The 25,361-nt window shown below is 45.8% G+C and overlaps 1 protein-coding gene across 2 annotated transcripts in view; it reads right to left on the reverse strand.

The window, feature by feature from the left end:
* Positions 1 to 24,627, reverse strand: part of LOC116944928 (SH2 domain-containing protein 4B-like) — a 46,078-nt gene extending 21,451 nt beyond the window's left edge. The window contains exons 1-4 of one of the 2 annotated variants that reach the window (XM_032958874.2): positions 24,306 to 24,627; positions 16,480 to 16,986; positions 15,590 to 15,698; positions 12,348 to 12,471 (exon numbers count right to left, since the gene is read on the reverse strand). In XM_032958874.2, coding sequence (XP_032814765.1) covers positions 12,348 to 12,471; positions 15,590 to 15,698; positions 16,480 to 16,666 — 420 coding nt within the window. In that variant the 5' untranslated portion in view covers positions 16,667 to 16,986; positions 24,306 to 24,627. Of the gene's footprint in view, positions 1 to 12,347; positions 12,472 to 15,589; positions 15,699 to 16,479; positions 16,987 to 22,218; positions 22,948 to 24,305 lie in introns of those variants that run through there. The other variant, XM_032958873.2, reaches the window with a different exon arrangement.
* Positions 24,628 to 25,361: the final 734 nt, after the last annotated feature.

A 25,361-nucleotide genomic window follows, 5' to 3' on the forward strand; every position in this document is an offset into this window, starting at 1 on the left:
AAGGTCGTGGGTTCAATCCCGACACTGACGCATATATGTTTGGAGTTTGCAATGTTCTCCCTGTGGTTGCGTGAATTTTTACTCCGTGTCCTCCGGTTTTCCCCACAAACATGCGTTTTAGAGTATGCGGATGCTGTAAATTTCCACGTGGCAAGCCACTTCGTTGAGCTATCAACTGTGGCCAGATCGCTTCTGAAACAAAGCGTAAATAGCTCAGTAGGCCTTACCTGCTAAAATAAAAAAAATAGTTCAGTTTTCAGAGTTTCTACGGCGTATATACATTTTTATTTTTATTCAGCTTACAAAGCTAGTGGGTGTGCAGGCAGGCCGCTGCGCCGTTTAAGGAGTGCACTGTCGTTTGAATTGAGAGTGGCCATGAACGCACAGGGGCTTAGCGTGAAAGCATGGGGGAAAGTAGGCTGAGAAAGGAGCAGTCTACTATGGTGGGGAGGGAGGGGGTGGGTTTGTACATTTTTTTGTTGTTTCTTTGTTCGGTTATGGGAAAAATTCCAGGAACTATTTCACCCAGTGGACCATGGCGTCTGCGGTTGCTAAGACAGAGAGAGTGCCGCTAACACAGATGAGTGGAAACAGCTCTGTGTCTCTGGACATAAAGCAGCACGTGTAATAAAATTGCCGTACTGTTAAACATTTACTTAAAGGTTTTAGAATCTGTTCTCGGAATTCTGGGAATTGTTGACACGCACTTCTCAATAAGTGTAGACGATTTATGCTTTTGTAAAACTGATAACTTGATTTTTCCAGGAGTTTACGTAATGGTGTTTATTGGAAATCTAATGCTCTCAAACTTCTCGTATAAAGTATGTTCGATAACGCCAACATGTAAACATCACGTCGCGGAATTGTTTGTTGATCAATGCAAATACTCCACATACACGTACCCGCCGGCTATCTATGAGCTGTATCTTGAGGTATGCCCCTACATTCAAAATAATTCCAGCCCTGGGTTTTTTTTTAGATGCAGTGCCAATTATTAACCCCAGGGTCAAAGAAAAAAGACCTCACTGAGTCACAAGATTTAAAGGAGGCTCCCCCCTTGCATTGGGAGTCTTTTTGTCACGTGGGAAGACCTCGGAGAACAACTCGGAGCAAACCCGCCACACACATACGACGACGAGGGGGGTGACACGCAGCACTTCCATCTCCTGGCCACCTAGGAGCACCCCCCCCCCCCGACGCCTACGACACCTGGCAAGCCTTTTGGTAGTCACCCATCCCAGCACTAACCAGGCTCAATTCAGCTTATCTTTCAAGCTTCCTTGAGCTATGGCGCAGCTGGAAATGTCTAGGAGGCGTGGAGTGAAGCGACACAACAATGCATCGGATTCATTAATTAATTTCAACCCATTAGCTCTCGATACACGTACCAAATTTGCATGGGTATGAATCAATGATTTATAATCGTACATAGGTTGCAACTAATGGGTTTACACATGATCCCTGCAGCTGGTAGACTTTCGTTCATTCGAATAAATGTTTTAGTAAACACTCGCCACCACTAGAGAGGGCATCGCAATACTTTACAGTATGTCCAGAAGACTACTACATCCACAGCAATGATATATATTACATGTTTTATTCTTGAATCAAATCGTGACAATTCATTACATTTGCATGAACGGATGCGAATTTTAACACCCATAATAATCTATCATGCAAATGCAGTTGTGTCAAGATGCTGCTCTCATATACACATAATATCCTTGCTCTTTGTCAATCAACTGCTAGGATGAGGGTCTCCTCTCAGCGTGTAGGTCATACAAGTTATTTGAACATATGTCACCATGCTGCTCAGTACGGGTTGGTGAAGGCAGGGAGCACAGATGTGGGAATACAGAGTACAGGGCAACATTGAGTTGTCCTGCATTGATCCATGCTGCCTACCCATGTACCCTATCCGTAATTCCAACTATATCCCCAATGATACAAGCAATGTTCCTTACGTACACATGCCCTAATGTGGCAATGAATGTTAGGCAACTGCACTTTAAAGTGTAACCTAGGTTTTGGGGTGTGTTGTGTTGTAACTGCACATGCCTCCGAGCTGGCAAAGATATCACAGAAAAGCACACGGTGGGTGTTCCTCTTTACCTCCACGGGGATTATGTGACATTCCAGCATCGCCAAAAACACTAAAACCTGAACAAGCTCAAAGTCATTTACGAAAAAATGCACATGTTAAAATGATAAAAACAAATGTAATCTTCACCTACTCGCCAAGATAACAGTTACGTTTATAAAAACAAAACAAAGGTCCGCTGTAGCAGCATCGCGTGTCTCTATTTTTATTACGGCGATCATTACGAGATGATAAGCGTGGGTTGGATCGTTGCCTCTCAAACGACGGCAGACAGCCCAAACGTTCGAAGCATCGCCATCTTCGTGCGTCGTATCGGCACAGTGCCATCATCGCTGGGGTGCGGGTTCTCACAAACAAGGAAGCTCGGTAAGGAAAAAAGCGGAAAATGCAATTAACTGCAGATACAAACACCATGCGTGGGAGGGCAAAGCCCCAGCAGCTGTGGGACCTGGAGACCGATAATAATGGCTTAATGATTTTACAGCACTTTGTCCGTCCACGACTGGATGAAGGGCTCCCCACGCCGCGTCGGTTGCGGGGCTCTGTTGAACCATCCTTCGCCACGCTGATCAGTGTGGGTTGGTAAATGTGGTGCGCCCAGGACCGGTTCAGATATCACTCGCCCGCTGGTGTTTCCCACGGCCTAAAATCAAAACTAGGTTGCCGGGTTAATAGTGCGGTGCTCTAACCACTGCGCCTCTGCGCTGCTGCTCCACCTCCTTACTAGATTTCTGAAAGAGTAATGCAATTCTTAAATTGTTCTATCTGCCCACGAAGATACATCCAGCGCAAGCAAAGAGCTCATTCCGGCGTACATGTTCCGAACATGTGCTTGCCAGCGGAGAGTTATGCACGCCACGGAGGCGCGCTCACTGCTCACTGCGTTATCCGGCAAGGCAGGGTGCACCACACCGACGGCTCCATCTTACAGGTGGCCACCACTGCAGAACAAAAGACAAAGATCCCCCCCCAGGGTAGCCTGTAACAGACTGTTGGGGCAAGTACTGCTCGCGAGCACCTATGAAGGCCGGCACGATAAACGAGGGGGTGGGTTGGCCAACACCACGCCCCGACCGCCTTTATCTCCCCAGTGGCGACGTTTTTACACTCCGCACCAGGTATTAATTTGATCCTGAGTCGACCTAGGGGAGGCCCTAGTCCGGTTCACAGGCGCAGTTGCACAGGCACCATCAAATCGTCTCGTGCGCCACAGACACAAACGCGAGAGACGCTGTGACGTTGCCCGCAAGGTAATAATGTGACCGCAGCATGAATCTAATTCCAATTATGCATATTTTTCGAGACTAAATCAAATATAATAAACGTTTTATATACTGTATATGCATGCCCAAGACTCTCATAAAAAAGGCTACGTCACACGCTCTGCTCTCGAGTGCTCATTGATAACGAAAATTTTACTGAAAATGTAAAGGTCACCCACGTGCGACCTATCCCTCCAGGTCTCGCCCCCCGTTTGTCCGTCAGTTTGCGCCCTCACCGAAGGATCGTGCCCTGCTTCGTCATCGCTTTTTAGCCGTGCACGCACGCGTGCATCGCTGTGAACTCATGGCCACAGAGCAGTGGCGTCATGGTTATCATGCCGGATAATAGTTACCATGGCGCGCGGCAGCTGAAACAATGGGGCAACTCTCTTAAACACCACCTTTGCCTCCGTCCCCCCAGCAGTATAAACGGGTAGACCCGCAGTTATTTGATCGGCAGGCCATGTATGTGACGGAGTAAAGTGTGGGTATACTCCCACCACTTCCAAGATCTCTGTCCAGCGTGGAAGAGTACAGCATAGGCTATAACAGTGGTTCTTAACCCGGGGTGCACGCACCCCCTTGTAGGCCTCGGCAAGGTAAGGTAAAAGGTAAAAACTACGAGCCTACCTTTACCCTACCTTTTACCTTACCACAATACAATCACTCTACCCTACCTTTTACCCTTCAGCAGGTAAGGTAAAAGGTTTAAAGCAACGAGCCTACCTTTACCCTACCTTTTACCCTTACCCCAAACAAATTACCCGATTACAGGGTAATTACTGGGGTACTACACATGAAAAAGGTTTATAACAGGTAAATGCTAGGTAGAGTGCTTTATTCATATAGAATACTTTCGATTATTTTAATTTTACAAGCTTTCTTTAAAATCACCCTGTTGTTGTTGTCGTTGTTGTATCCTCAAATCTTGTAACTCAATTTTAACCCACTTCCCAATGTGGTTTCGACTGCAAACTTGATATACTTATGTTATACTTATGACAATATTATATTCTATCATTAAAAAGAAAAAATATTTTTAAACATTATTTTTTATTTTTCGATTTAAAGCTTTCGTGACTGCAAGGATTCATCTTCTTTGGTTGTTTCGGTAAAGTCACGTAGAATGAGAATAAAATAATATAATTATTTTAATAATTTTAAAATAATATAATATAAATAATATAATATAAATAATATAATATAAATAAATAATATAGTATAAATAGTATAATTATTTTAATAATTATTGTTGTCTTGCTTTATTTTATTATTTTCTCATTCTACGTGACTTTACCGAAAGAACCAAAGAAGATTATTTTTTATGTTATGTTTCGGCTTGGGTCTAATTGTCCACTGTAATTGCCCACGGTCCCTTACGTTATGGCGAGCTTCGGGGCCACTTCCTGGAGTCGTGGAGTTCTGCCATTACTCGTAGAATTCATAACAACGTGTTTTTAAAAAAAATGTTTTTTTAATATTACTTATTAATTGGAGGCCACGGACTGCGCCACGGAGCTTTTAGCAGTAAACAAGGCACCGTATTTACCGGGTAATACTTCGTGCTACCTTTACTCTACCGGGTAATTCTTCCGAGCTACCTTTACCCTACCCTTTACCTTACCCCTTGGCATGTCGACACCTTTACCCTTTACCCTTTTACCCGGTAAAAAAGGTAAATTACCTTGCCTTGCCGAGGCCTACCCCCTTGGGGTGCGAGATGCCCTTTCTAGGGGTGCGAGACACGGCCAGATATTTTTAGACGGCAAACATCGAAACACAAATGAAGCACGGGCACAACTACTTTGTTTCATCAAACCTATGTATTTATTAACTGTAAATTTTTTTTATTTAAAGCTTTCGTGACTGTAGGGATTCATATTCTTGGTTCTTTCGGTAAAGTCACGTAGAAGGGAAACAATAAAATAATGAAAATATAAAACAACAAAATTCTCACGACGTTTCAACTGCAGGTGTGAAAAGCCACAACAAGAAATTTTGAAAAAAGTGGCGGTTTTTTAACGTTAGCACCACGGAGAAGCGATTTGACAGTTTGTTCAGATGGACGAGTCCATCTATGTTCGGAAAAGAGGAGGGGGGAAACGAAAATAATGGATGCGGTCTGAAAGCCACCTTAAGCGTGATCAATCAATTAAGACCCGAAATGGTTTATCAAATCCTTCCAATGATTGCGAAGCCAGAATCCATCTTCTCGGTTGAAATTGTCTCTGTGTTTGTATATGTGGATAGCCTCATGAACAAATCTCTCATGGTAGCCAGATGGCTTGCAAAGAACCTCTGTCTTGGAGAAGTCAATGTCATGTGAACCCACTGAATAATAACAATGATCTGCCACGGCCGAGGTGTTGGTCCTACCGTGTTTAAGGTCTGTTTTGTGTTCACGAATGCGGTCTGAGACATGTCGTTTGGTTTCTCCAATGTAACTACTACTACAGAGGCAACTTAGTTTGTAGACGCCAGGGTACTGTATGTGGGGAATCACATCTTTTACAGACGGAACCAGATCACGGATTTTATGTAATGCGTGGAATCGGACCTGGATCTTGTGTTTATTCAAGATTTTGGAGATCTTTTTTAGTGATCCCCGCAATGTAGTGTAAAGTGATGGTTTTGAAAGACTCCTCAAGAGTGTCCTTCTTCATGGTTGGAGTGATAGCTTTGCGGATTGTGTAGTCGGAATAACCATTAGCCTTAAGAGCTTGTTGTACGTGCTTGAGTTCACTGGCTATGTGTTCCTGGTGATCTGGTTCCTTCTGTAAAAGATGTGATTCCGGACATAGAGCACCCTGGAGATGCGTTAACTAAACCACTGCCAAGTGTGGCACTTTCAAAAAAGCACCTAAGCAAGCTGTTAATGGAAGGGCATAATCCAACTGAGAATGCACCGTTAAACAACACAACCACGGGAGGAAATTCAACAGCGCCCCCCCCCCCTGCACCGTTCCCGCTGAACGACAATGCAAGCAAACAAACAATTGTAAACCCGCACTAAAGTACAGTACCGTAATTGCACGTAAAAAAGAGTCACTTAAAGCGCAATGAGGGAGACGTAAAATGTTTGCTCGGTGTCTGGCGTGCGAAGGTGCTTGCGTCGTGCTGGTGGTAACGATCCCAGCTGCCCTTCGGGAAATCTACCAGCCACCCGCCCATGAGTGTTATTATCAGCGTCCGCAGCCAGGGCCCCCACGAAGCCGGGGGAAGGAGGGGGGGGGGAGATTTGATCCCACAAAAGATGGCGTGTTATTTTTTTTACCCTGAAAATAGTTTCTCCAGTGCGGTTTACGTTGCGTTGTGCAGCAGTTCCCAACGCCGCACGCTGTCACGTTACTGCGTGACACGAGCGGCGAGTACGCGTATACTCTCGCTCAAAGTCGGCAACCTAAGATGTTTCCCTGCTCACAACAGATGCTCAAAGGGAAAATAAATTGGTGGGCCAACATTTTTCTCTCGTTTCGCACACCTCAAACTCATTATTCAAAGTTGCCGAACAAAAGGGAAATGCAATCTTCATAAGGAACTTTTTACAAAATACAAACAAAAAATATCAAATTATTAACATACCAAAGGGAGGGAAAACCCATTCGCTTTTTTCTGTTTGTTACTACGGTACAGAATTCCGTCTCCCTGCACTTATCTGTGCAGACACTGCCATTGTACAAACCCGATTTGTAAATGTTTAGTGAGCGGGAAACACTGCGGAAGTGATGCGCAGTTTCATCGATGAATAACAATTCAACCTGCCTTGAAAACCCTCGGACATATTAAGGACATTTGCACAGGCAACAAGTTACTCTTGCAAAACATAACATGGCAAAGGACTTCCAAAGCCAAGCAAACCAAGTCGAATTGTGCGGCATCCATCAGAAAAAAGCACCACACGCAACAATGACCGGCACCTACCCCTACCCCCCAACCGAACTTCTGACCTGCAGTTACGTGTGTGAAGCGAGGACACGCGCGACCATGTCCTTCAAACTTTGTCCCGTGAAGCGCAATCAAAGAGCTTGTGTGCCCGTAGGTGTTAGTGCCGAATTGGCACTTATCTCACTCTCGCAGCACCGAGGCAGTGGGAGGTCGCCCACCCCCCGACGCTACAATTCGTAAAACCCCCCACGAAGCTGTGACTACACGAGTGGTACATAGCCCTTTGTCGCGGTACACTGATGCTGGAAGAGAGCCTTCCCCCCCCACGCAGAGCGGGGGTCGTGGGGGGTTATGTGACCATACTTCACCACGCTGGTCAGTGCGAGTTGGTGAAGACAAGGCTGAAATCCTGCTTCCCTTTTGATTTCTGTCAAGATGGGTTGTTTCCGTGGTAATTGAGTCATCGGCACTTTATTTAGATCGTTGTTTGTTGAAAACTATAATGCAATAGACGAGAGACAATGAACTTTGAAAGAGAACCCTATGGACTTGCGTACACATTGCCTGTGGCTCAGAGCCCAGCCTGAAACCAATGACTTTCTAAACTTTCCACTTGGTTTAGCTCGACAACATCTGGTGACTCAACCACGATAAAGGAGCACTGTGTTTGCAAAGGGAGATGCGGTGCAACCATTTGCTCCATTTAATCAGTGGAGAAAGCAGTCTCTTGTTTGTCAATGCGTGGGACAGGGAGGGACCTTTGTGAGCAGAGTTCCCTGGAGCTCTGAATCTCTATCCAGAGCCCTGCGTGCGACATCGCCATCGTACCCACGACTCGGGCCATCAGCCGCCTTTACAGGCAAAAGCTGCTATTTCTCATATTATTTATGCATTTGAGCTTTACGCACACAACACACACAAGACACACATAACAGACAATTCACTCCAATTATTTGTATGAATTAGGCATATCTACGTCTAAACTGATTTACCTAATTATTTATGCAACGTAAATATTCCGCCACTTCAGGCCGCTATACTTAGTCATCATCTACATCATCAGCAGTCGAGTTCTGTCCACTACTGGCTGAACACCCCACCCAGGTCTTTGCCATTCTTCATGGTCTCGTGATGCACTAGTCCATTTAGCTCCTGCATACGAGCTCCCGTCATCACTCCATCTCTACAGCTGGCTGGCAGCAATTAGAGGGGTGCAACGGTGGCTAGGAGATGTTAACTACCTCGCCTGGTATACAGGAGGCCGTGGGTTCGATCCCAACCCTGACGCCTGCTGTATATTTGGAGTTTGCGTGTCTCTCATCATCATTACGGTGGCTAGGAGATGTTAACTACCTCGCCTGGTATGCAGGAGGCCGTGGGTTCGATCGCAACCCTGACACCTGCTGTATATTTGGAGTTTGCGTGTCTCTCATCATCATTACGGTGGCTAGGAGATGTTAACTACCTCGCCAGGTATACAGGAGGCCGTGGGTTCGATCCCGACCTCTGATGCCTGCTGTATATTTGGAGTTTGCGTGTCTCTCATCATCACCGCGGTGGCTAGGAGATGTTAATTTGGAGTTTGCGTGTCTCTCTCTCATCATCATCACGGTGGCTAAGAGATGTTAACTACCTCACCTCGTATGCAGGAGGTCGTGGGTTTGATCCCAACCCTGACGCCTGCTGTATATTTGGAGTTTGCGTGTCTCTCATCATCATCACGGTGGCTAGGAGATGTTAACTACCTCGCCTGGTATACAGGAGGCCGTGGGTTCGATCCCGACCCGGACGCCTGCTGCTGTATATTTGTTGTTTGCGTGGTTCTCCTGGGAGCCACGTGGAATATTACTGCAGCTCCTCCCGTTTTTCCCTTCACATTTAGAAACCTGCGTTTCCACATGATAAGCCACTTCATTGAGCTGTCATTTGTGGTGAGGTCGCTTCTGAGCTATATAACTCAGTGGGCCTTAACTGATGAATTAAAAAAGTTTCGTTTAGTTTCTGCGTGAAATTTATATGTTCTCCACCTGTAGTGCATGGGTTTCCTCGATGTTTCCCCGTTTCCTCCCAAAGCTGAAAAATGCACTCAATGTAAACTGGTGTTGGCCAATTATCCCAATGCGAAAAAAACCCACCAGCGGGTTGCTCAATTGGCATTACACATAGCACAGCAACATCACCGACTGCTAAAACTTTGCAGGACCATTCTGAAAAAGTCTCGAGACTCGGCAAGACTTTCCTGGGAAAAATAAAAAATCTCGTGGAATAATCGCAGTGGTCATCATCTCTGTTGTGTTTCCTCCTTTGAATGTCACTCCCGTTGTAAAAATTGCCAATCATCGTTCAAAGCAGTATGCCCTGCCCACGCCCATTTGCTTTTCTAAAACGTCAATGCAATGTCTTTAAATGATCATTTTTGTCTCCTGAACCATGTGTTCCATTTGTCACTTAATGATAATAATATACAAAACAATTAATGGTAACATACCAAAATGCCGAAAGAAGAAAGTTTTCAATAAATGCATATGACCGGTTATCGCATGTGGATTAGAACAATGCACAGAGAATCAGAGGGGCACACACTTGGAATTACACCGACAGTCCAAGTACTACGTGTGATACGGCATAAACTTCACAAGCACCCATTCTATGAATACAGTACACAGGTTAAAAAAAATCGCAAAGACCATCAGCAAGATCTACAAATTGGAAGTAGCATCCACACAAAAAAATTACTCACCTCAACTGTTACTCGAACGTCTTAAAAGTCAAGATGAACGAGACAGAATAACTTAAGTAGGAGCAGAGCATAAATATGCATTACCAGAGTTTTAAAATATTTACAAAAGATGACGCACTGCTCACGAGACGGACATAGGGATCGTAACACGATAAGACTCGATTGTGTTCAAGCAAACACCAGCTGGAGCCGAGGCTGTCCATCAAACCCACACTCACGATCCACCACACCCATAATTTTTAACCTCTACTGTCCCACTGGTCACTCATCATCCATCGGCTATCCCTCACAATCGGGGATGATTGTCTTCCATAAAAAAGTTCGATTATCCATGGGTCTGAAGATGGCTAAAGACACCAATCTGGGATTGAAAGATCCTGCCACAGCTCAGGCACGTGTCTAGAAATGGTGGATTGAAATAGAACACTATGATGCCTGTCACCCGCGAACATGAGACTTGTCAATATTTTCTCCATTGCTTGTAATGCCTTGATGTCTCTCCAAAGCCAAATGTTACAAAATGTGTTCTAATGTAGCCGTGAATAACCCACGCAAAACGTGCCTCCTTGTCAGACTCCCCTTCTCATAATTATTTTAGTATTTTTTTTCTACTGCAACCTCAGCATAGCTGTTCCTGTTTTGGTTTATGTTCTTTATAAGGTCTATAAGTTCATGCGAGCTTAGATGACTACATCAATTTCCACCAACTCAAATGCCAGTCTACAAACGCCAGGCATGATGGAATTTGATCTATAAATTACTATGGCTGATGATGACGATTAGTTTATTTAATCAGAATTCACCATCTCCAATATTTAGTAGCACAAGAGAGTTGGTGACCTATATGTACAGATTGTTTTAGCGTTATCCACTTTGCATGTCTGGGGGGTTTTTTTCAGGTTCTTCAGCTTCCTCCCAGAAGCAAATACTCATTGAGGAAATGGTAAAACATCCTGAGGACCCTAAGAAGAAATACTGAGACTCAGTGAGGCTTGCCTAAACAAATTAAGGGGCCATTTGTATTCGTGTTTGTATTATAGTGGTGCGGTAGCTGGCGCAGTGCTATGAACCTGGTTACCGGAGTTTGATTGTCACCAATATCAGAGGTGAGTGATATAAAATCCAGTCCTGTGCAACCCTTCACCAATCCACACTGACCAGCGCGGTCAAGTATGGTTAAACCCAGTTTGACCAACAAGCAGAGGATTGACAAATTAGTGGATCAACAAATGGATTGAAATTTCTACGAAAACCGGTCATCTTTTGCTTGAACCCACTCTCCCGTTTGTTCTCCAATGATTTACTGGTCGGTGGCCCGAACGTCCATGAATTTTCTTACAAAGCAATTATAATAATTGACAATGAAATCAATACGAGAAATGTTAGCCCGATGCCTCCAGCTGCTCTCGCATTCCTGATTTCCAATTACTTAATGGACGGATGATGGGGGCCTTAAAATAGGGATGGGAGAAAAAGGTGCAAGAAAACACCGTGACATCTGCCTGTGGGTGAAGTGTGATGTGTCACGCTAGCCTCAGCTAGGTTTACCGACAGCAACGTTATTATTTTTCCAGAACAAAATTCTAACAGCTCACTCGCTGACATTATAATCTCAAAATAATATATACAGTACGTACAGTAGGGAGCGTTTCCATACACAAAACGCACTTATTCTCTAAATGGGCGCTCATTCTTCTTGTGTTTATTCATTAAACTATGCTGGAACATTATTCATATATAATGAATGAAAAATAAAGGTCAAGATTGAAACAAACATTTTTAGTGGTCGAACCACTTTACTGTATTCTGTGCTCTTGCAAAGTAGGAATATCAAAACGACGCGAGCTCTATCATGAAGACCTCTCGTCATGTGTATTTATCTATACGCAAAGACAAAAAACCCCCGGACAGCCACAACAGACTTTTGGGGCAAGTGCTATTATCGAGCACCTCTGAAAGTCGGGACGGCACATGAGGGGCTGGGTGGCCAGCACCACGGCCAGCCGCCTTCGCCTCCTTAGTAGCGAAGTTTATGCACCGCATCAGGTACTCATTTGAGGCTGAGTCGACCTAGGGGAGGCCCAGGGTCGTTTCATATATTCGCCACTGTTTAGGCCGCGAGTGGGAAATTAACTCTGGTCACCGAGATTGTAGCACAGTGCGCCAACCACTGCACCACCACCCACCCCCCCCCCCCCAAAACACACACACACACTTGCACGCATACACACATCATATAAAGCATTACTCACATTCACAAAGGCAGCCTCGATTTGTACACAATTACACGAGCTACATTTCGTTACTCTGACACGAGCAGGTTGCGGCATTCACTGGACCCCCGTAGTTAATGTCTGACCTCCGGCTCGCTGCTCTGGACGTCCTGTTGCAGTTCCCGCTGCATTTCGGCTGTGAGCTTCTGCGGACGATCCTTCAGGTTCGCCTCCTTGAAGCGCTCGTTTTTGTTGACCTCCCCAGACTTCCTGCATTGAAATCAGAACAACAGATGCACACGTTTTACGGGGTCCACGGGTAGCGCAGGCCCTGCTCCAGCTCCTATCAGTTAGGGGGGGCGGCAGGATGAGAGTGATACCCCAGAACCCTCCTAGTGGCGTTCCTGGAGTAGAGTTGTTCTGAATCGATTACAGTTTTTGGATTATCCAAAATGTTTGGATTCCATATTCAAATCCAGTTCCATTTTAGTAACAATCGAACCGATTGTCAGGTGAGAACGTTCAAACTGCACGGCACGTTCAAATGTGATTGGTCGTGTGAATATGTACATGTCAGTCAGTCCACTGCTGGATGAAGGCCTGACCGCGCCGTATCAGTCATGGTTTGACCAAAGTTCACTACGCTGGTCGATGCGGGTTGATAGTTGAAACAGCGAGATTCGTTATTTATTTATTTTGCATGCGCTTTTCGATGCAAATTTATGTTCACAGAGTCATGGGTATGATGTACATGCAGCACCAATATGTTCAAAGCATAGCCCATAGCCTTGGCATTCTCACTCACCATCAACCCTCTCAGACAAGATTCTTCAACGATACTTTTTTCCAGGCCTCAAAATAAAACTAGCGTGTGCTGGCAGGCCATGCCCAAAAACTCTGACGTCACAAATGGCGCTGTGTAGTCATAAAATATGGTGTTGTGGGCCAATGACCTGTGGCTCATATCTCCAGATCTCTTATCTCTCTCTGGTTTATATCACTATCGTTATCTCTTGTCTACAGCACTCTTAGCTCGATATCTCGTTTACTCTTTCATTTTTACTCATCTGTCTATCTTAATGTCTCTGTGAGATCTCTCGGTGGGCAACTCCAAGTGGCTTCTGGGTCACCTATTGAAAAATCCTACTCTAAGATACAGAATAAAAAAGGATAAATCCATCTTTTCAAAAACAAATACATTCATTCTATCACTCTGAACACTCACCAGGCTCACATAAGTGCTTACCATGCCGACAGGTCGGATATATCTCTCTCACACTCAATACGTCTCATGTCAAGTCTACCAGCGGGTAATTTTCATGCAGAGCTGTCGCCGTAATGAGCACCATGAGATTGGAACCAGTTATATCGTAATGAGACTAATTTCCACGGCTCGCATCTCTTAAGGGTCGGTTAAAAATCATGTTAACACTAGACCTATGGTTAACCTCTTCCTATGCACGTGAGAACACGCATTTATTACACGCATTATATCTTTGTCTATGATCTATTTAATTCCACTGCATTTTAAAAATGTATTGTCATCTTGTGTATAAGCTTAAATATCACTGTTGGTGTGAAATATGAATTGGTTATCTTCCGATTTGTTTGTACGCATCGGACGCCTTGCTACCATTCTGCTGGGACAACCGTGCAAATGCGATGTTAATCCCATAAGGTAAACTATCATTTGTAATCATAATAAAATACAACTTGAGAACCGACTGAATCATAAATACAGACTTAATTCGTCTCATACGGTTTGGAATTGTCCATCCCCGCTTCATATTTCCACACACACTGCTAAACACACAGCACATTTACACCTTTTCCATGCAGGCAATCAACTGCTATCTCTACCAGAGCTCTCTTGCACACATTCTCGAGACAGACAAAACGGATGGTCCTCCGAGTTCATATTTAAAATAAAGCGTCACACTGTACTCTCTCAACCTTCGCTGAATAATGAAGGCATTATCCACGGCCAACTTCCCACTATACTCGTGCTTTGTTTTCACATTCCCTTTCCGTGCAGACATTTCCCCAGTGCCCCAACCACTTTATTAAGCACCATCAGCTGCTGCAGCAGCCCTGAATCAGTGTGTCCACACTCTGTGGTCCTTAACCTCTGTTTCCATTATCATTGTAAATCATTAAAACAATGCTTACAATCAAATCAAAAGGCATGCGCACCACATTCCCAGATGTCAGAAGCTAAGCAGTCTTGAGCCGGGATAATGCTTAGATGGGTGACTATGAAGCACAACAGGTTGTCACGGGTGGCTGTGGGATTGTGCAGGAAAAGCCATTGTTGTACTGTGCTTCTGTGCTCCCAGTCTTCATAAACCCGCACTGACCGGCATGAAGTATGGTCAAATGACCCAGACGGTGTGGGGAGGCCCTCATCCAGGTGTGGATTAATAAAAAGAGAAGTGCATATTTTGTACAAGGATAAATGACTTCACTCATCAATATAAAATTTAATGACATCATTGTCATCTGTCACCATTGTCATCTGTTACCACCATTGACTAATTGCACTGCACACACAACCATGTCAATAGTTAACTTCTCAATCATTACCAGAATGTTAGCCAATACAAGCATCTTATACCATCACCATGACAAACTATGATGTAGCAATGTGATTACATTGCTCAGTGAAGGTGATATTTGAAACGATTGCAATGTGCACTGCTGTAAAAGTGGGTGGTATGAAAGATTTGTAAAAGGGTTGACGTAATTTTTTTCCATACCGGAAACTGCACTGAAAAAAAAGCTAACAAAATAACTTTACCCGTTTAGCTTTTGACCAACAAACGATGGCACCGCACTGATTGTACGTTAGCGTGTGACAATCAGTGCATTATTATTCTACTGCAAATGATGACCGGTACCCAATTTTCAGAAACTGTCATAAATTATGAAATCGTTTTTCGTCCCCCCCCCCTTGTTATTTAACAACCCTAAATTATAATCATTAAGATGATTAACCCCCCCCCTTGTTCCCCACTCCCCATTATCAACAATTCAATTAATTGTTAGGATTTAGGGTAGTGGTTCAGTTAAAGAGTCTATTTTGTCTCATTTTACCATCTTGTTTGTATATTTTCTCATTCATATTATCTCGATTGTAACATTTTTTGGCCCAATAACCAAACCGTAAAATAATATTTTAACGTAATTTCCACATGATTGTAATCATCGTTTGTTCTTCGCAGCGTTTGATCCGCGAGCGCAACAAATCAATTTTAACGAACAAATCGATGCATCGTTGAATCTCCAGCTCCAATCGCCATCACGGCGATCGGCATTGCTACGTTTAACGGCATCATCAGCACCACTGCCGATGCCATCCCCACCGTCACCGTCAGGGGAGACCACTCACCGCTGGATGTCGTTTCGGGAGAAGCGGTTGAGCGCGGGATCTTCGCCCATGACGCACACCCATACTTCACCATCCGACCTCATCTGCCAATGCACCGTCTTGCTGTGATCTGCAGCGAGCAACGAGAAAAGGGGTCAGAGACGACGGTGTGTTGCTGCCGGAAGCCCTCGGGCATGCACGAGTCGCCTAATTTCTCTCCAGGGTCTGGTGTTCTAAAGCTAAAGATGGTCCGATCCAGGAAGGTGGACAGATCACCAGACATGTCTGTAAAACACTCTAACGTGGGTAAATGTGATACAGTAGCCTAATGAACAAATCTCCTGGAATTGGCACGATCTCGACAGATCAAGAAAGCTAAGCAGGTTCGAGCATGGACAGTGTTTAGATGGGTGGCTAACCATGCATAACAGGTGTTATAGGCTACGGGACTACATTGTAGGCAGCAGGGGAACATGCAGTAAAATCAATTGCTGTACTATACTCCTTTTGCCCCACGTTTCCGTTCCCAACTTTCGCCAACCCGCACTGACCAACATCGTGAAATATAGGACAAAGGGCTGTGTATACACACAACATGATGGTAGTCGAGGAAAGTGCACATCACTGACGCAAGAGGTAAATAATTTAACATTGTGAATTGCAATTTTAATATAGTTCGCTATCAGACAATATATAATCGTGTACACGTACATTTATAAACACTGCAGTTAAGATCCAAATATGAGCACGGTTGGTTCATAGTGTTACATGACAGTGGTATATAATTCACCCATGAGATACAATCCACAAATAGGTCATTCATTAATTGTTGTTTGGCTGGTATTTGGACTATCATTGACCCTATTTAAAAACGGGACTAAAGGCTGCAAGCTCTACTTTCAATCGCTTACCTCGCTTGTTCGAGTTGGGCTTCTTCTGCTGCGTTTTCTGCTCCTTCTCGATCTGCTCCTCGCGCTCTTTCCACCGCCGGACCTGCTCCTCGCGCATCTTGAAGAAGAGGATCTGCTTCTGGTCATCATTGAGCTCGGAGAGCAGCTCCGGCTCGATAAACATGTCGCGTAGGATTTGCTGCAGCATGCTTGCGGCTTGCCGTGCGGGGCCTGGCGGAGGCACCGCTCGCGATTGCACGGACGCACGACGGTGACGATGGGAGGCGCCGAGCGGTTAACACGACACGGCCACCGCGGGGGCTGCGACACCGTTGATGCTCGCGAGGGTTTTAACTGGCACGAGTGGGACTCGAGGAGAAAAGGCCTTTGAGGTCCCGTGACTGAATAGCAGATGAAGTCGGCAGCAGCAGCTTTCTCTATCAAATCATGGTACACTTCGCTCGTGGATTCTGTCACGAGTCCTAGTGGACTAAATGAAGACAACTGTCGACTCCTTATCCTGCAAGGCTGTAGGCATGACAAAGAAAAAGAACAAACGATTAGATTACTACTGCATACGTTTTTTGCGGTTGTACTGTACAGCTGTCCGGTGTGTTTGGGCTGAACCGCGTGTTGTTAGGCATGATGTCCCACATTTTGCTCCACGTGATGGGAGCTTTTTGGGAACGTCGTCGGACATCATGCAAAACAACACGCGGTACAATCTGAAAAGACATCGCACAACTGTGCAATGAGAATGTCATTTAAATATACAATAAACATTAATTTAAGTTTACAATCACCGTAATTGAAGATTGAGGTTTATAGCGATGATTAGCAGATGATTCTCATAACAGCACAAGCATTTAATTATGAAATTTGTTACCAGAGTGATAGGATTACCTTTATGACCAACCACATTTCAGCTTATAGTGCCTTTCACTGTTTTCACAGCCTTCACTTCACATAGAAAAGCAGGCATTGGAAATTTTATTTTAAAGAAACCGGATGATGACCCAGGTCTCATGCCCGAATTAGACGAGTCAAACTATTTACCGATTTAACCAAATACCCTTGGGAACGCGTTCCAACCAATTTAGGGCTGGTCGGAGCTGTTCAAATACAACGTAAAAGTCTTTCAATTTCAAGAAAGTATTTATTTTTTATTTAGCCTTAACCGACGGCATGAAATATGGTTACAACATCGTTTTTTTCCGTAAATGGTTTGAGAACACGTAATGCTTTTAATATTGTCAGTAAAGGCACGGAGCTTGCACGACACTATCTTTTCATGAGTCACAAGCCCTTTTTACTGCGTCATCACCTGTAAAGAACCATCAGTCATCAGCAAACAAGGTCTGAAAGTCATTCATTGTCCCAGTAATGAGAATGTGGGCCATGTTGTTATTATTTTCTCTCGTTTTTTCGCGACAACTCAACACCTAACAGGTGGCAAAGTGAAGCCCTTCCTATCCACCAGAACCAGACTTTTTTTTAATGGGAACACAGACACGTGATACTAGTTTCCCTGCCAAAGGCTGAGGCTCCCGACAACCGGTTTGTTCGGGGCACAGTACAGTACCGATTTAGTCATCAGCCCGTAACAGCTAATGGGTGATTGGAAGTGTCTCAACATATTTATTTATTATCTTTGCAAAACAAGAATTCAGCCAAGCAGCCTTTTGTTTCCTGCTGTAACACTAAATGGAAATCAGACCGGATGCCTCAATACGCAAGTTGTGGGTGTGTAGCAATGAAGCAAAATGCAAATACAGTATTTAAAAAAAATGTAAACGATAGCACATCAAGCCAAAATAGAGGTCAGCAAAAATAAATGTGGATTGAACATTTTTAAATTTGGGGGCAAGCGAATGGCCAGTGGGTTTAAGAAAATGTCTCGGCGGACTAAGAAAGCACATCTGGGATTTTGAGTTCATTCGAAAGGTCAGAAACGTGAGAGATAAATGACATCTCCTGGGCTTCGTATGGCCCTTGAGTTCAGAGACTTTTTTGGTCTTAGCGTGCAGCAGCAGCACCACCACCGTGCACAAAAAAACCCAATATCACAAAATATGTTTGTGCTTCATGAACTTGTAGGGAGCACTTAAGAGTGCAAATGATGGCCGTTCAAAAAGAAAAGCATTGTTTAAATTTAGATTGCGAAATGCACACCCAGCTATTTCAGAGGGAGTGGGGGGTAGGACACATTGTTTTTACTGTAATACAATAATTATTGCATCCAAGCAAATTTGGATCATAAAATGTAAAACTAATCTGAAATGAAATATAAATAATCCTCAATAATTTTCTTCCGAAAAATTATTTTTAAAAGTCTCTCATGGCAAATTGCCCCTTTTCTGCAATCAACACTCAGATGCACCAATGGTAAAATCAACGACTGTATAAATACTGCAGTTAAAAAAATCAATGCCTACATTCATAAGATACCCATGAGCTCTGGTTGCAATGCAAAAAATCTATGTGTGAGTCTGGAGAAAGGGGAGCCAGCGCAAACACATCCCCGTGACATGCCATATTAAAACACAAACAAGGCCTGAAAAGGGTGGAGGGCACAGGTAAACACTTCAAAGAATACACACACACTTGTGTGTGTGTGCGCGGACACCTGATTACGTAACCGGCGGTCACGTCCAAAGCGCCACACACAGAGGGGCCGACCGACAATTGTCTGGTTCCTTTACAAACTAAAGCGTGCGTCTATTTACCACATGTTTCCAATGATACTGGAGCGGAATGGAAAAGAGATGACATTACGCAAGAATGCCTTATTGGCTCGGAGACCTTCAAGTCCTCCGAGAAGCACAGGGCCTAAAGTAACGTTGGTCATCAGTTTCACAACCCACATTCTTCCACGAGTAAGCAGAACTATACTAATGCAAAACATGCATTTTATGTTAAGTGCTCCGAGATTTCATTTGCTAATGTGAAGTGCGCTACATAAATGCACATCGATTTTTTTTATACGACGTGCAGTAAATGTGGATGCTGAATAAAGGACATTGTACGGGCTTGTATTGCTGTGACCAATGACGCTATGTCGTGCTAGTGTAAATATTGAATGCGGCACTGTGCAAAAGCAACAGCCATGGTCTGTCCACTGATGGATGAAGGCCTCCCGATGCCATCGCCACTCTTTCACAGTTCTGCAATGCTACTCCGTACGCTCCAATCCCACGCTTTTGCAATGAAGACATCTCATCACTTCATCTCCATGTTACCATTCCATCACCAGTCTTGTCCATAAGCAACCGCCCATTCTATGGATCTGTCCGACCCACGCCTTCTTACTACTGCTAGTCATTGTTATGTCCCACCATCTGTTGTTTATTCCCTGGCTCGCAGTGTAAATTCAAGCATGCATCTCTGCTTAGTTTGTGTGCATTTTTCAGCTTTTCTTTAGCATTCTTTGCCACTCGTAGCACTGCTGCGTGGAATGAAAGCAGGGCGGAATGAATGCTGTGTGGAATGACAGAGGTGTGGAATGACAGAGGTGTGGAATGAATGAGGTGTGGATTGAATTAGGTATGGAATGAATTAACACTTTCTTCAAGCGCATCGGTGTGCTGCGTTTCATTATCAAGTTTAACATTCCAACAGGGCTCCCCCATCCAGCTCTTACTTGCTTTAAGTTCATTATTTACATCTCAATCTGTAACACAAATATGCCTACACTGTATTGTAACTTCGCAACGTATATAAACAAGATGTTGTACTGTTCTGCTATGCTCCCACGTGGATATGGCTCTATTGCCTTCACCTACCTTGCCTCTGAACAGCACCATGAAGTATGGTCAAATAGAACACACGCGACCCCCCCCCCCCATCCAGCAGTGGATTGACATAAGGGTGGTTACATGAACATGAGAAAACTGTACATCTAAAGTACTTCATAAAAACAATACACACACACATAAATGTGTAGACAAATCATATCCCTGCAGATGACAGTTCAATTTGCATGTACTTTATGCCAATCTCATTTCACTCGGGGACAATGATTTAACGGTATAGGGGAGTAAGACCCAAAACAACATAGTGTAAGGTTACTTAACACAAACAAGGCGACCTGTGCTTTGAATACTGCAGGCGGCGGGGGGTTTACTGCTTCATTGTCATTTAGAAGTTCACGCAAATGAGTGTTAAGAAAAACAAAGCAGTGAAAATAGCCAAGAATTTGCGATCTCGTAAAAAAAACACAAATGACAAGTCGCATCATGTAACAAGCTCTACGTTGCGTGTGCGTGTGTGGCTAACAGATCGGTGGATACGAGTACCGTAGTCTATACACAGGCAATGTGTAAGTAGAGTGTGTATATGACACTCTGACACATGATTAGACTAAAATGTTGCAGTAACTATGATGTTCACATATATGCTTATATCATCCTCCCCCCCCACTCCAACCAGTGAGATGGGAAACGTGGAGGATGAAAAAAAAGCCAAAGTACTCGCAGGCATGTGTCCAGTTTAAAAAAATGTGCAGTCTTTTTTTGCCCAAAGCATCTACTGTGGATGATGATGATCTCACGCCCAGGCCATTCTGCTGATGCATCGTCTGTGCAGGCAGGGCACAATGTCCCCTGTTGAAATGGCTATGGGGCGTGTGAGTGTGTGTTTGTATGTGGGGACTCAGGACTCAATATGAGTACATAGTGTGTATAAAAGTACATCGCCACTGGGGAGACAAAGGCGGTCGGGCGTGGTGATGACCACACCACCCACACCCCCCCCCAACAGTCCGTTCAAAGTTTAACACGTAGGCTTTCGCGACCAATATCATCGATAATGTATAGTTTTTTGTTGTTGGTTAGATCGCGTAAATCTAAATGTGTCGTTCAACCAGGAGGATTTCTACACAAATATGGCTGTCGCCTGATGGAGCTTGTTGTAATCACCGGCGAAACGTCGGACTCAGATTGTACATGTTGTGGGTTTGCTCTCCAACACACACCGGTGTTGCTGTACTAGTGACGAATTGGCCACGTTCTGTTTACGTGACAACCCTTACTAATTGGTTGTGTCGGGTGGTGGCGGGTTTAACGACACATTTATATATATATTTAAAAAAACTATATTAAGTCTGTTAAAAGACTATACTGTAGAGGATCTCATTGCGTACCAACTCGACAATTAATACACAATGTATTGGGGGCGGGGGGGTCACATACCCGTGCATTGCAGCGTTTATTCTCGTACACAACGGTGAAAGCTATGCAGATCTTATCGGGAAGTGTGCAATGTGCTTGGCACATGGCCTGGCACTGATAAGTGACCGAACAAAATGAATTGGCTTCGTTGCAAATATATTATCATTGTTTATCATTGTGTGGGTACGGGTGGGGAATGCATCGCCGTATTTTAAATCTTAGGTATTATCCGCAGCCCGTACGGTGTCATGCATGACACATGTTGTTAGATAACCCACACAAGCAGCAATCATCTTCACACGTGCCAAGTACTGACTTGCGCAGTTTGGTCCAAGGCAACTTACTGGACTTGGTCTATACTCTATAATCATCAGAAGGCACAAAGCGCCTCAGTCAGTGTCTTCTAAACCCCACTTACACATCATAGACTAATGTTTCACACACTCTACGTACACTTGTACACAGAAGCACTATAATAAATAATAAGCCTTAAACATAGGAGCAGCACACGCTACACACAATGGTATTACACACAATGGTAACGTGTATGTGCTTGTGAGTAAAATGTAAATGTGTTTAGTTCGGTACTCACCGCAAATTGAGGATGTCCCTTGTTCAGAAAAATAATAATAATAATCAAAACTTGGCTAAGGATAAATGTTTTGTCGTCGTTGTTTTATTTCAAACTTCACCGATATATCCACAAACTCCCAAACGATGGCTTGCTCAACAAACAACAAAAAAATCTCTCTCTCTCTGTGTGCCAGGGGGCGATATATATCGCCTTGTTGTAAAGTAAAGTTTAAAAAAACACACAACGATTAATGACTAACGCTTGCAGACGCAGTTTCGCGTTGACTATTTACTACGATCCGGTGCCTACAGCCCAGAACGAGTCATTAATGCAACCGGTAAGTGGATACGTACCAACGCAACGTATCTACCACACACGGCTTGTTTACTTTCACACACACACACGACGACAACAACAACCTTCCTCCGGCCAGCGGATGAAGCACACACACACACATGCACACGCACACTTTTCGTTACAAAATGAATCGTCTCTGATGCCGCATCGCCAAGGTTTCCTTGCACGGAGTCGGCCAGGGCGACAAACGCTGCGCCGTGTGCCGCTTTTTACTTCTCGGGGCGTGGGGAAGGAGGAGGAGGATGAGGAGGGACTCCTCGGGTACTACCGGAGCGTTGTAACAACGACACACGGCCACATACAGAGGGGAGAGTAAGGGGAGAGAGAGAGGGGAGTCAACCAACCCAGCAGCAGCAGCAGCAAGCACACTTTGCCTCCCCCCACACCGCCGCCCCCGTGTTAGAGGAAGCCGCAATGGGGGGGGGGAGCTTCGTTGCGTGCGTGGGCTGGGCCCCAACATCGCTTAGCGCAACGCCCCTAGCTGCCGACACAACCACCCACCAACAACCACCCACCAACAACCACCCACCAACAACCACCCACAACAACCACCCACAACCACCCACCCACAACCACCCACCCACAACCACCCACCAACAACCACCCACCACAACCACCAACAACCACCCACCACAACCACCCACCAACAACCACCCACAACCACCCACCAACAACCACCAACCAACAACCACCCACAACCACCCACCAACAACCACCCACAACCACCCACCAACAACCACCCACCAACAACCACTCACCACAACCACCCACCAACAACCACCCACCCACAACCACCCACCAACAACCACCCACCACAACCACCAACAACCACAACCACCCACCACAACCACCAACAACCACCCACCCACAACCACCCACCACAACCACCCACCCACAACCACCCACCAACAACCACCCACCCACAACCACCCACCAACAACCACCCACCAACCAACTACCACCCACCCACAACCACCTACCACAACCACCCACCAACAACCACCCACCAACCAACAACCACCCACCCACAACCACCCACCACAACCACCCACCACAACCACCCACCCACAACCACCCACCACAACCACCCACCGCAACCACCGACACAACCACCCACAACCACCCACCACAACCACCGACCACAACCACCCACCCATAACCACCCACCACAACCACCCACCCACAACCACTGACACAACCACCCACCCACAACCACCCACCACAACCACCCACCACAACCACCCACCCACAACCACCCACCCACAACCACCCACCAACAACCACCCACCACAACTACCCACCCACAACCACCCACCCACAACCACCCATCACAACCACCCACTCACAACCACCCACCACAACCACCCACCAACAACCACCCACCAACCAACAACCACCCACCACAACCACCCACCCACCACAACCACCCACCACAACCACCGACACAACCACCCACCCACAACCACCCACCACAACCACCGACACAACCACCCACCACAACCACCGACACAACCACCCACCCACCACAACCACCCACCCACAACCACTGACACAGCCACCCACCCACAACCACCCACCGCTGACTCGAGAATGCAGAGGAGACAAAAGGCAAAAGATTTCCTCCCACAGCCCACCACCACCACTACCCCACCACCACCACCCCACCACCACCACCCCACCACCACCACCCCACCACCCCACCACCACCAACCCCACCACCACAGCAGTAGTAGCCTCGGCAGACTCACTGTCGTGGGGTGGTGGTGGGTGGTGGTGGTGGTGGGGGGCCCAAGTGCTGCCAGTCGAAGTTCCTGTTGCGCCTTGCGAAGGCCGGCGGCCGCGGAGCACCATTTCGGGGTGGGTGGGGACGTGGCCAAGCGCCCACGCCCGGCCGCCTTTGTCTCCCCAATCGACGACGTTTAACACCACTCATTGACCGGGGGGGGGGGGTGCCAGGAGCGGCACAAGATAATCGCTGACCACCGGTGTTTGGTGGATTCGGCGGTGGTGCAGCACCACCACCACCACCGCCGAATCTCGCTAACCAAAGATGCCGCCAACCAGCACCGCCCCGCCGGCACACAGCGCAATGGAATGGCCCTGCAGGTTGGCTTTGCTCCCTGTCCGCCTTCTTCACCTCCATCCATCAACCTCGCTCCATCGTTCGCTCTCACGACACCGCTACAATGTCCATCATTGCCTTGCCGCTTGCTGTGGCTGTTAAGCGTCTCTCGCACTCGTTCACACACAAATGAGCCGCGATGCCTCTCGCTGATCTCGTCAATGAGAGCCACACAAACCATCATCAAGTCAACTCCGGTCATCCTCGCAGCAGCAGCAAGGAGCAGCAGCAGTGGGGTTTTCTGGCTAAGCCATCAACAACAAAGGCGGTGGTCACCACCGCAGCAGTAGTAGCAGCAGTAGTAGCAGCAGCAGTAGCAGCAGTAGTACCAGTAGCAGTAGCAGCAGTATTACCAGCAGCAGCAGTAGTACCAGCAGCAGTAGCAGCAGTAGTAGCAGCAGTAGCAGTAGTAGCAGTTAGCAGCAGTAGCAGCAGTAGTAGCAGTTAGCAGTAGTAGCAGCAGCAGCAGTAGTAGCAGCAGTAACAGCAGCAGCAGTAGTAGCAGTAGTACCAGTAGCAGTAGCAGCAGTATTACCAGCAGCAGCAGTAGTACCAGCAGCAGTAGCAGCAGTAGTAGCAGCAGTAGCAGTAGTAGCAGTTAGCAGCAGTAGCAGCAGTAGTAGCAGTTAGCAGTAGTAGCAGCAGCAGTAGTAGCAGCAGTAGCAGCAGCAGTAGTAGCAGC

The sequence above is a fragment of the Petromyzon marinus genome, chromosome 22, assembly GCF_048934315.1.
Source record: "Petromyzon marinus isolate PM22_M1 ecotype Great Lakes invasive population chromosome 22, UKy_Petmar_22M1.pri1.0, whole genome shotgun sequence".
In the NCBI taxonomy this organism is placed as follows: Eukaryota; Metazoa; Chordata; class Hyperoartia; order Petromyzontiformes; family Petromyzontidae; genus Petromyzon; species Petromyzon marinus.